Below are 12,889 nucleotides of genomic sequence, written 5' to 3'. Positions count from 1 at the left end.
CCACTCACTGACCCCCTCCCCATGCGCGCACACCTATAGATCTAAGTAAATGAACGTTCATCTGAATCATGACTGAGCGTGTGACTCTCTACATCTGTCATAACCAGAGCAAGGGCCGACCGCCTACCTCAAGGGGCTCCGCCCCGGAGTCCAGACCCTGGTAAGTGCAGCCATCCAGCGGGGGTGAGGTGAGAGTGCTGAGGAATCGCTCTGCAGTCTCTGAGGAGAGGAAAACTATTCCCGACACCTGAGAGCGGGAGGGCGAGAGAGAGAGGGAGATCAGTGTCAGAATTGTGCAGCAGGTCTCATTGTGTGCTGGAAGAGTATATATATATATATATATATATATATATATATATATATATATATATATATATATATATATATATATATAGAAAGGAAGGTTTTCCAGAGGGCGCTATCCAATGTCAAACAAGAACAATTCGGTTTTGACCGTTTAATATAAAAGTGAAAAAGATCCCTTAATGGGGTATCACAAATAATACATACAAATAAAAACTGGGTACTTGTGAGTTATCCGGGCTGCCGATTTTGTCCTTAAGTTTGGTTAACTTAAGGACACCCGACCGACGCGATGCCCACGATTTAGCTCCAAACCGGGGGCATCGCGTCGGTCGTGGCCGTTATAAGGGTCCGCGACGCGATGCCCCCGATTTCCCATAGACAGTAATGTTAAAAGACACGATATCGGGGGCATCGCGTCGGTCGTGGCCGTTATAAGGGGCCGCGACGCGATGCCCACGATTTCCCATAGACAGTAATGTTAAAAGACACGATGGACCCGATTTCCCATAGACAGTAATGTTAAAAGACGCGATGGACCCGATTTCCCATAGACAGCAATGTTAAAATAAAATTACAATGTGAAATTGGGCAATATGTTTTTAAAAAAAATGTTTCATGGCCCCCCACCACCGTTAACGCCACCCCGCTATTGACGCCAACCCGAAGCGTGGCGAGCGCGAGCCCGCGAGGGGCGGCGGTACACGTCCTCCGACCTTTTCATGCCCTACTATCCACTAGGGCGTGGAGTGAGAATAGAATAGTGTGGCGAGCGCAGCGAGCCACCGAGCCCGAAGCGTGGCGAGCCCCGCGAGGGGACGCGGACACCTGTGAAGCCCGCAAGGGCACGCGGATACCTGTGAAGGTGTCCGCTCGCCTCGCTGCGCTCGCCACACTATTCTATTCTCACTCCACGCCCTAGTGGATAGTAGGGCATGAAAAGGTCGGAGGACGCGTATCGCCGCCGCTCGCCACGCTTCGGGTTGGCGTCAATAGCGGGGTGGCGTTAACGGTGGTGGGGGGGCCATGAAACATTTTTTTTTAAAACATATTGGCCAATTTCACATTGTAATTTTATTTTAACATTGCTGTCTATGGGAAATCGGGTCCATCGCGTCTTTTAACATTACTGTCTATGGGAAATCGTGTCGGAAATCGGGTCCATCGTGTCTTTTAACATTACTGTCTATGGGAAATCGTGGGCATCGCGTCGCGGCTCCTTATAACGGCCACGACCGACGCGATGCCCACGATTTCGGGCGCGATGAAAAAAATCGGCAGCCCGGATAACTCACAAGTACCAAAAACTGCTTAATACACAAAATGGCACATATGTTTTACAGCTTCACATGAATAATGTTCTATTCAGTAGAGAGTAGCCCAACGCGTTTCGTCAGATCCTGACTTTATCAGGGGCAGATAACATAGCCAGCAGACACTATAAGAGTTCTATACCGATAGAGTCTGAAGATATAAATTTCATGTAACAATCCAGTGGGTTTTCAATACTCGGAATCAAATAGATGTGACTTTTAAGTATCACAGCAGGCAATTCAAATGAATTTTCACAGCAGACAGTTCAAATGGCTTTCACAACCGATAAATCTGATGTATGATCTGATCAGTGTATAGGGATCATAGAGAAGTAGCCAGCAGCAGGGTTTCACCAGAGTGAATATATATATCACACATACTGTATATTAGCCCCCATACATCTACAGCACACCCCACCCTATCCACACGCTATGTTCTGTAGTCATTTCATCTCTATCGATGCAGGTGTGTATACTCTTAGATGGATCCTTAGGTGGTCATGCAGACAGACACGTCACGTATGACGCAGGACAGCTGAGATCACAGATACAGACATGTATGACCTAGGATAAAGTACCAGCGGAACATGTTGATCCTCGAGGATGCAGTTCTGGATTCTCTCTCTGGACCCGCGGTATATGATGTCTCTCACGTCCCCCTGTGACAGAGATGGGAGACACTCAGAGACCTGCTGTCACAGTCCGTATCTAACATCATGTCGCTGACCTCCACCTACCAACTCATCCGTCAGGTACACTCCATGCTTCCGGGCATAGTCTGGCGTTCCTGGCAGAGCGATGACGCGGGCTCCCCTAAACTGTGTCCAGCTAATTCCTGCACATTACAGCACATTGTACAGTAGAACGCAGCTCAGGATTGTGTAGTGAGAAGGAGGACAGTATGGAGACAAGGAATAGGCTGGAAAGGGGTAGAAAGGTCCCCGCCAGGGAGGAAACACGGGGTCTGAGAAATCACTAATTAGAAGAATTTGCAAATCAAGCGATTATGAAATGACTGCGCATGTTTAGCATATGCATACCGCATGGGCAAGGGCAATGCGCAAAACAAAATGCATATGGATCAAAAATGCAAAGCAGCCAGAGGTTGATTGACAGGAAGCCGGCATTTGGGGGAAGTAACCGGCCGTTTTGTGGGAGTGTCGGGGTAAATCAGGGGTGTAGTGTTCATTCTAGCACCCGCTATCTTTGAAAACCCATGCAGTTCCTGTTCCCTGCCGTGGTGTTTCTAGCACAGGCCTGGTTTGCATATAAGTGCTGATATACAGACCACACTGTGCTAGAAGCACTACAGCAGACAGCGACACCCCAGGCAGGAAGGAGGAACTGCATGGGTTTTCAAAGATAGCGGGTGCTAGAATGAAAACTAGGGGGGGGGGCGTGGGATGTTAGTGCCAGCCTGTCTCAGATCAGTAGCATGGTCGGGGTTATGTTCGAGAATGGCGTATAGATCCACGCCTGGATAGCGAATAGAAATCTATTAACAATTCTGAGCTATCTCCTCGCAGTCATCAGCAACCTCACGCATCAGAGATCCAGAAAACTAGCACCGGCAAGGAGGCAATATGCCAGGAGAGAAGGGAGATGGGGAGGTCAGAGAGGGAGATTGGCGAGAAGACAAGAGGGTAGCCAGAAGTGTACATAGGGGTAGATTTATCATCCGGCGCTGTGGGGCATATGGGCTATCCGCCTGCGCTAAAGCAGAGAAAAGCGCTTCCCCTCATCTATTAAACCCGCTGTGCATGTACTGTAACGGCGGCAGTGCGGGGTGGCGACGTAGCGCATGTACTAGTTTAAGTACAGTGCTCAAGAGTCCTACCCAATTTATGAAACTTCTTTATCTTCCGTGCGTCTCTGCGCTCTTGTCCTTTACGCCGGAATGATCTGGCGAAGCGGGTCTCATGTTGTAGGATGTTAACGCCGCTTGATGGTGCATGCGCCGGGTAATGTTCGCAGGGGATGCCGTGTACCCAGCGCATGCGCAGTTTTAATCTGAAGCCGCCGGAGACCAACAAGCGGCGCCTAACATGGAAAACTGCGCATGCGCTGGGTACGTATTACGAGAAAAAATATCAGGAGCATGCGCAGATAAGACAGGCGGACAGCAGCGCACATACATTATGGGAGGCAGCGTATACCAGGCAGCAGGGGATAACGCACTCTCATAACGAAGGCCACTCTGTTCATACATTTGGGCGATTTGCAGGGGAGCTTCACCACGATAAAGTGGTGAAGCGAACCTGCGCCCATAAAGAACCTTATGGCCACATTAATAAATCTACCCCTAGGAAACATAGGGCCGTATTCAATGAGCCTAATTCGCCATGTTTTCTGGCGAATCTGTGCTTTTTTCGTGTGTATAGGCGATTTTTGGAGGTCCAAAAGCGAATTCAATGAGCAATATTCGCAGATGGCGACCTGCGAATGACGGACAATTCGCCATCTGTTATTCGCAGCAAATCGCCGGGCTTTGTCAATAGGATTTTTCATTGAGAATCGCCGGGATTCGCCATGAATCGCCATTAGTGTATTCAATGAAAAGATGGCAAATCTTTTTCTTACTTTTATCGCCGTTCTTCACCGGGTTTCCCTCATCATCTTTTTATGGTGAACTTTTATCTGAACTTCGGAAATAATTGGTTTTAAGTGTTTAATTTAACTCTGCAAGTGTAATCTAATATTATTTGCTGCCCCTGTATGATCTTATGGTTGTAGAAGTGCCATATAAATATATGGTATTTCTTTTTCTCCCACAATGCATTGTTATTACCCATGATTCACCTCAATTACCCATGAATCTCCTCCCCACCTCACTCCTTCGTTTGGCCTTTGAGGGGATAACACAGCTTTTGCAGTCTGCTGTTTTGGAATTGTTTTTTCAGGGTAATTTGCATTTTTTTTGCATTTCACTGCAATTTCTTAAACACTGACTACAGTAATGGAGCTGTTTAGGGATACGCCGGATTGGCTGAGATTCACAGTTATGGGCAGCGAATCTCAGCCACGTTAAATAGGGTGACTCGTCGAGTCCCGGCGAATCGCCATACATGGCGAATCGCCGCAAAAAAGCCGGCGAATTGATGGCGAGTGTAAAAACGGAATCACCGTGGCCGGCGATAAAAGTCATTGAATACGGCCCATAGAATTTGACGGCAGATAAGAACCATTTGGCCCATCTAATCTGCCCTTTTACTGTACTGGGATGGATGAAGGGAGGATGGCTTGGAAGATGGAGAAAGATGTAGTTAGAGAGGTAGGAAAGTGGGACGACAGGGGAAGGCTACTCACGCGGATTAGAGCGCAGACTCAGAGTCATATCCGTGCTGCAGATCCAGACCCCAGGGGGGGAGCAAGGACATAGCTGGGTGGGATGCAGTAACAAGTCATTAGTACAGTATATATATATATATATATATATATATATATATATATATATATATATATATATATATATATATATATATATATATCTCTAGGTACACTGCATTACTGAATACATAGACAAATGTACAGATCTAGGGATTCTGGAGCAGACATGACACCACAGACATATCACACATATGTTACCTGGTGCCTAAGCGTGTTCAGCAGACTGTCCAAGTTGCAGGTGATGGATTCTACCAGAACATTGGTATCCTCCAGCGGCAGAACAGTGAATACGCGACCACAGTCATCAAACAGGAAATCTCGCCCCTTGCAGGAGAACACAGGTTTAGCGCAGGCTGGCGATGGGTACTCGTGTACAGTACAGCAGCATTCCTACTCACCGTATGCAGGATGACCAGCCGCGCCCCCTGCAGGACATCTGCAGACACTACCTGCGGGAACATCACTAACATTATACCCTCTGCTGGAACATGCACTACAACATTCTATAGGTGACTAACACTCATTTGTACTATGTGTACTCAGTCCGCATTACCGTATATCCAGCACGTGCACTCAGGTGTTCTGTAGCCACCAGCAGAGCATTCAGTGTGGCACCCCCACTCCCTACATGGGCCTGAGGGTCTTCCACTGTCAGAATCAAGGTGCCTGGGGGTAGAACACCACGCCGCTGCCTGACCTCCAGCTCTAGGGGGGGAGAAGATACAGAGGACACACACAGCATTCATTACTGAGATCTGGTACAGCAAGACAGCTAGGTGTACTCTCAGGGAATACAGCATAACAGTAGAGTGAGGCAGCTAGGTGTACTCTCAGGGGATACAGAGTTACAGTACAGTGAGGCAGCTAGGTGTACTCTCAGGCCATACAGCATTACAGTGCAGCGAGACTGTCCGATATACCCTCAGGGGATACAGCATTACAGTACAGCAAGACGGTCAGGTGTACTCTCAGGGGATACAGCATTACAGTACAGCGAGTGTACTCTCAGGAGATACAGCATTACAGTACATCGAGACTGTCAGGTGTACTCTCAGGGGATACAGCATTACAGTACGACAGTCAGGTGTACTCCCAGGGGATACAGCATTACAGTTCAGCAAATGTACTCTCAGGGGATACAGCATTACAGTACAGCGAGACTGTCAGGTATACTCTCAGGGAATACAGCATTACAGTACGACAGTCAGGTGTACTCCCAGGGGATATAGCATTATAGTACAGCGAGACTGTCAGGTGTACCCTCAGGGGATACAGCATTACAGCGAGACTGTCAGGTGTACTCTCAGGGGAGGAGAGAATTTTTTTTTCAAATCTGCACACAAATAAATGAGACCCTATATTATTCTTAAAAAACTAAAACCTGGACCCTTTATCTCCCACAAGCTACCGCCCTATCTCTCTTCTCCCATTTGCCTCTAAAATACTAGAATGGCTGGTTTACAGGCGTCTCACCAGCTACTTGTCTGACCACTCCATCCTTGATCCCCTTCAATCTGGCTTTCGCCCACTTCATTCCACTGAGACTGCCCTAGTGAAAGTCACCAATGACCTGCTGTCAGCCAAATCCAAGGGTCACTTCTCCCTGCTTATCCTTTTGGACCTATCTGCTGCCTTTGACACTGTGGATAACCCTCTCCTCCTCCACACACTCCAAAACATTGGCCTCTCTGGCACAGTCTTCAACTGGTTTTCCTCTTACCTCTCCAACCGTTCCTTCTCAGTCTCTGCCTCTGGCTCTACCTAACCACCTTCTATCCTTCCTGTCGGGGTCCCTCAGGGTTCCGTCCTTGGCCCCCTTCTGTTCTCTCTGTACACCTCCTCTCTGGGTGCACTCATTAACTCCTTTGGCCTCCAATATCACCTCTATGTGGATGACACCCAAATCTACCTCTCCTCTCCTGATCTGTCCCCCACTGTTTTCTCTCAGGTTTCCAACTGCCTCTCTGCCATCTCCACCTGGATATCTGATCGATTTCTGAAGCTGAATATAGACAAAACCGACCTCATTATCTTTCCCCCACCCAGAGCTATGCCCCCTACTAATATCTCTATCACTGTTAACAACACCATCATCTCCCCCGTTCCCCAACTCCGCTGCCTGGGTGTCACTCTTGACTCCTCCCTCTCCTTTGCACCCCACATCCAAGCCCTGGCCCATTCTTGCCGGTTCCAGTTACGCAACATTGCTCGCATCAGGCCCTTTCTCTCACAGAGTGCAACTAAGCTGATCATCCACTCATTGGTCATCTCACGGCTCGACTACTGCAATGTTCTCCTCACTGGCCTCGCTCAATCCCAACTGGCTCCTCTCCAATCTGTCCTCAATGCTGCAGCCAGGCTTATCTTCCTCTCCCGCCGCTCTAATTCTGCCACTCCCCTTCAACAAAATCTGCACTGGCTTCCATTCCCCTACAGAATCCTCTTCAAACACCTCACACTCACATACAGGGCCATCTCTAATTCCATTGCTCCATATATCTCTAACCTCATCTCCATTCATACACCCTCCCGCCCTCTACGGTCGGCTGACGACTGTCGTCTCTCCTCCACCCTGATCACTGCTTCCCATGCTAGAGTACAGGACTTTGCCCGTGCTGCACCCCTTCAGTGGAACGCACTCCCTTGCTCCATTAGACTCTCCCCGACCTTACAAAGCTTCAAACGGGCACTGAAAACTCACCTATTCATCAAAGCATACCCTTCCACTGCATAAACCAGATGGTTCTCTGACCCCTTGCCTGTTTACATCCTGCTATCTAACCACCACCCACTTGCTTGCACCTCTTGTAATCTGTCTGTCTCCCCTTCCTACTAGATTGTAAACTCCTCTGAGCAGGGCCCTCTTCCCTCCTGTTGTTAAAGCTCTCTTCTCTTCACATGTCACTCACAGCTCTCCTATACTCCAACACTCAGTGACCATCTTTGTCTGCATACTCATCTCCATCATTGGCATCTAGCCTTTAATTGTATGTTGATTGAGTCCTCACTACTTATATCCAAGCTGTAATGTGTATTGAACTGTGGCGCTCTTTATTTGTACTGTATTCTTGTTATTTATTCAATGTTATGCCAAGCTTTGTCTCCCTGTATTGTTCCTTTGTACGGCGCTGCGAAACACTTGTGGCGCCTTATAAATAAAATATAATAATAATAATTTGGGTATATGCCGCTATATTTAATTTGGCTAGCGGGGTGCTATGCTACCAACTAAGTATATGTATTTGACTTGAAGAAGCATTCATTGTGAAACACATGTGCTAACGTTTATAGCGTCAGATAGTGGGCTGTGACCAGTGGGTGCAGAAAATGTATTCCTCATTTTAATTGTACCAATCAATTTGTGCATACACCCGCACTTGTAAATCCTTGATGAATACAAAATGTATGTGAAGGATCAGCTGACATAATCAGAAAGTTTCCTTCAACACCACTTGGTGTCCTATGTAATACGGCCTACACACATGCCGATATTAAGGCATTTTCTAAGCGATTTTGCTTAGTTTGGCAAAGTCGCTTAGAAAATGCCCTCACATCGGTGTATGTGTGGGGGCTATATAGACAGCAATGCGCGTCCCCGCGCGTCTTTGTCGCTGGCCGAGATTGATGAACAGTGTCCATCAATATCGGCAGGGTTCTCCCACCGGAGAACACTGGCGCTGTCTGCTCGCTTAACACACAGAGATGACAGCTCGCTCTGTGTGTGGGCTGTCAGCTCTGTGTGCTGAGCAGAACGGCCCGACATAGCACAGCTAGGTCGCCCTACACACATTGGCATGCGTGTAGGGCCTTTAACTCTCCTTCGCAACATTATTACTTGTGGCCTCTCTGGGCAACCTGCCAATTATATACTTAGCTACAATAATAGTGTATCAGATCAATTGGCATTTATGCTGAAATTATATGGGGAGACTTCAATAATATATATATATATATATATATATATATATATATATATATATATATATATATATATATATATATATATATATATATATATTACACCACCATGTGGGATTCTCCTTGAACCACGCATCAGCAGAACCCTAATATACACCTAACTACAAGACTACCCTTCAACAAGTGCCCACAAAGGGTCTTGCAAGGATATCTTTCTTTGACATGTATTAAATAAAGCCAATTATATATACAGATGTCAAAGGAAATATAAATACTTAAAACTATTATTCCCTTCAACATATCCTGGATGCATTCATCCCAAGTCAAGAATAAGCACCACACCTCCCAGCCCCATCTGCCTATATTTTAAAGTCTATTTAACACTCATTTTTTCAATAATTTTTCACTGTATTGTGTATATGTATGCTGTATGTCCTATATTTTAACCTCTCTAATTTCGAAACTACAGTAGGTGTTTCCTGAATCCATGACCTAATAAAGATTAACAGGATTCCCCACTTTTGATATTAACTTCGAGACTGTCCTCATGACATAATAAATACCCCAAAAAAAGCCCTTGGAGTGTATCCGCTACAACTACCTTTCCTCTCTTTTTCTTTTGAGTACTCTCAGGGGATACATCGTTACTGTACAGTGAGACAGTCAGGTGTACTCTCGGGATACAGTACAGCGAGACAGTCAAGGTGTACTCTTAGGGGATACAGTGTTACAGTATAGCGAGACAGTCAGGTGTACACTCAGGGGATACAGTGTTACAGTACAGTGAGACAGTCAGGTGAACTCTCAGGAGATACAGTACAGTGAGACAGTCATGTGTACGCTCAGGGGATACAGTGTTACAGTATAGCAAGACCGCCAGGTGTACTCTAAGGGGATACAGTGTTACTGTACAGTGAGACAGTCAGGTGTACACTCAGGGGATACAGTATAGCAAGACTGCCAGGTGTACTCTCAGGGGATACAGAGTTACAGTACAGGGAGACAGTCAGGTGTACTCTCAGGGGAAAAAGTTACAGTACAGCGAGACATTCAGGTGGTCTCACCTCTCTGAAATGCAGGGACGCTGTCCTTATGCTGGCAGGTGAGAACCAACACTGACCAGTCTGTATCTGATCCCATCCTGTCCAAGGTGCAGACACGCAGCAGGGACACAGCGCCTGCAATGCCGGAGTCTCTGGGTGCTGCAATAGGTACAGAGAGATCTGGGGTAACTCCCCCTCCTATAATACAGATCTGGGGTCACTCCCCCTATAATACAGATCTGGGGCATACTTGCCTACTTTTGAAAACGAGTTTCAGGGAGATTATAGTTGGTAATAGAATTTTGCACAGTGTCCCATTGAGGGGCGTGTCATGTTCCACCCAGAGTGCGTGTCTAGTTCCATTTATTGCCCTTTGTAAAGCGCAACGGAATATGCTGCACTATATAAGAAACTGTTAATAAATAAATAATAAAATATATGGGGAGATTGTGAAAAGAGATTGTGACTTATATACAAGAGTAGATGAGCCCCAAAGCAGTTAGTAAGATATACTATACTTGCTAAAGTGCTGGGAAATGGTGCTGATGATTCAATGTAAATGTATCTAGCTCTCATTCCTTTTTCCCCAAAAAATGTAATGTGTAATGTGAGCTGGGTGAAATGAGGGAGATTGGTATACTAATGAGGGAAAGAGGGAGATTGCGGTTATTTGAGGGAGTCTCCTGCAGAATGCAGGAGGATAGGGAACTATGATCTGGGGTCACTCCCCATATAACACAGAACTTGGGTCACTCCCCCTATAATACAGATCTGGGGTCACCCCCTACTCTACTGAGAAATGAGCGCTAGCCCTAGCGAGTGTCTGCTCACACCCATGTGCACAGTGGGCACTACTCTGTGGTACAGGGAGAGAGACCCCAGCCAGACGGACCCCCTTCCCCGCATCCATAGTGACACTCACCCTGTGTAGTACCAGCTGGAGCAGGACACAGGAGTCACATGACAGCGCGCCGGCTTCTGGGACTTGACGTTTGCTGTGTTGGGTCACGTGGCCACACTGCCTGGTGCAGCTGCGCATGCGCCATTATCGCGCACAGCCGGCGCGCTCTTCTATATGTATATAGCGGCAGCTCCTTACTACAGCCGGCAGGTGGTGCTCTTTCCATGTCTATAGCGGCAGATCCTTACTACATCCGGCAGGTGGTGCTCTTTCCATGTATATAGCGGAAGATCGTTACTACAGCCGGCAGGTTGTGCTCTTTCCTTGTCTATAGTGGCAGATTATTACTACAGCCGGCAGGTGGCGCTCTCTTCCCTCCATGTATACAGCAACATATCCTTACTACAGCTGGCAGGGGAAGCTCTCCACCATGTATATTTATTTATTAACAATTTCTTATATAGCGCACACAAATTACACAGCACTTTACAGAGAATATTTGAACATTCACATCAGTTGCTGACCCAGTGGCGCTTACAATCTATATTCCCTACCACATGTACACGCACACACAGACATTCTACTAGGGTTAATTTTGTTGGAAGCCAATTAACCTACCTGTATAATTTTGGATTGTGGGAGGAAACCGGAGTACCCGGAGTAAACCCACGCAAGCACGGGGAGAATATACAAACTCTGCACAGTTAGGGCCATGGTGGGGATCGAACCCTTACTACAGCCGGCAGGGGGCGCTCTCCTCAATGCATATAGCACCAGCTCCTTACTACAGCCGGCAGGTGGCGCTCTGCTCCATGTATATATCAGAAACTCCTTACTACAGCCGGCAGGTGACTCTCTCTTCCCTCCATGTATATAGCAGCAGCTCCTTACTACAGCCAGCAGGGGGCACTCTCTTTCCTCCATGTCTATAGTGGCAGCTCCTTACCACAGCCGGCAGGTGGCGCTCTCTTCCCTTCCATGTATATATAGCGACATATCTTTACTTCATCTGGCAGGTGGCGCTCTCTTCCCTCCATGTCTATAGTGGCAGATCCTTACTAAAGCCAGCAGGTGGTGCTCTCTTCCCTCCATGTCTATAGCAGCAGGTCCTTACTACAGCCGGCAGGTGTCCCTCTCTTCCCTCCATGTATAAAGCGCCAGCTCCTTACTACAGCCGGCACGTGGTGCTCTCTACCCTCCATATCTATTACAGCAGCTCCTTACTACAGCCAGCAGGTGGCGCTCTCCTCCATGTCTATAGAGGCTGATCCTTACTACAGCCGGCAGGTGGCGCTCTCCTCCATGTATACAGCGGCAGCGCCTTACTACAGCCTGCAGGTGGCGCTCTCTTTCCTCCATGTATATAGTGGCAGATCCTTACTACAGCCGGCAGGTGGCGCTCTCTTCCCTCCATGTCTATAGCGGCAGCTCCTTACTACAGCCATCAGGTGGCGCTCTTTTCCCTCCATGTCTATAGCGGCAGCTCCTTACTACAGCTGGCAGGTGGCGCTCTATTCTATGTATTTAGCGGCAGATCCTTACTACAGCCGTCAGATGTCGCTCGCTTCCCTCCATGTCTACAGTGGCAGCTCCTTACTACAGCCAGCAGGTGACGCTCTCTTTCCTTCATGTCTATAGCAGCAGATCTTTACTACAGCTGGTAGGTGGCGCTCTCTTCTATGTATATAGCGGCAGAGCCTTACTACAGCCGGAAAGTGGCACTCTCCTCCATGTATATAGCGACAGGTCCTTACTACAGCTGGCAGGTGGTGCGCTCCTCCATGTATATAGCGACAGATCCTTACTACAGCCAGCAGGTGTCGCTCTCTTCCATGTATATAGCGGCAGCTCCTTACTACAGCCGGCAGGTGGCGCTGTCTGTCCCCATCTCCTCCTCATGTGGCAGCAACTGCAGATATGGGGTGACTCCTATACCTTTTATCCATGTAGAGTGCACACAGTGACCCCCAGTCAGTCAGTGTAGAATCCCCCTGCTGCCTGCTCATAGCCACTGCGGTAGGCAG

The 12,889-nt window shown here is 47.7% G+C and overlaps 1 protein-coding gene across 4 annotated transcripts in view; it reads right to left on the bottom strand.

The window, feature by feature from the left end:
* FCSK (fucose kinase) overlaps positions 1 to 12,889 on the bottom strand; it is a 115,067-nt gene that overhangs the window by 19,748 nt on the left and 82,430 nt on the right. For 3 of the 4 annotated variants that reach the window (XM_083163808.1, XM_083163810.1, XM_083163809.1), the window contains exons 3-10: positions 9,986 to 10,123; positions 5,557 to 5,708; positions 5,402 to 5,452; positions 5,202 to 5,327; positions 4,923 to 4,995; positions 2,354 to 2,451; positions 2,195 to 2,275; positions 128 to 247 (exon numbers count right to left, since the gene is read on the bottom strand). In XM_083163808.1, the coding sequence (XP_083019934.1) occupies positions 128 to 247; positions 2,195 to 2,275; positions 2,354 to 2,451; positions 4,923 to 4,995; positions 5,202 to 5,327; positions 5,402 to 5,452; positions 5,557 to 5,708; positions 9,986 to 10,123 (839 nt within the window). Of the gene's footprint in view, positions 1 to 127; positions 248 to 2,194; positions 2,276 to 2,353; positions 2,452 to 4,922; positions 4,996 to 5,201; positions 5,328 to 5,401; positions 5,453 to 5,556; positions 5,709 to 9,985; positions 10,124 to 10,886; positions 11,020 to 12,889 lie in introns of those variants that run through there. The other variant, XM_083163811.1, reaches the window with a different exon arrangement.

The sequence above is a fragment of the Crinia signifera genome, chromosome 11, assembly GCF_055691185.1.
Source record: "Crinia signifera chromosome 11, ASM5569118v1, whole genome shotgun sequence".
Taxonomy (NCBI): Eukaryota; Metazoa; Chordata; class Amphibia; order Anura; family Myobatrachidae; genus Crinia; species Crinia signifera.
The sequence above is the reverse complement of the archived record's forward strand: the minus strand, read 5'-3'. Positions and strand labels throughout refer to the sequence as shown.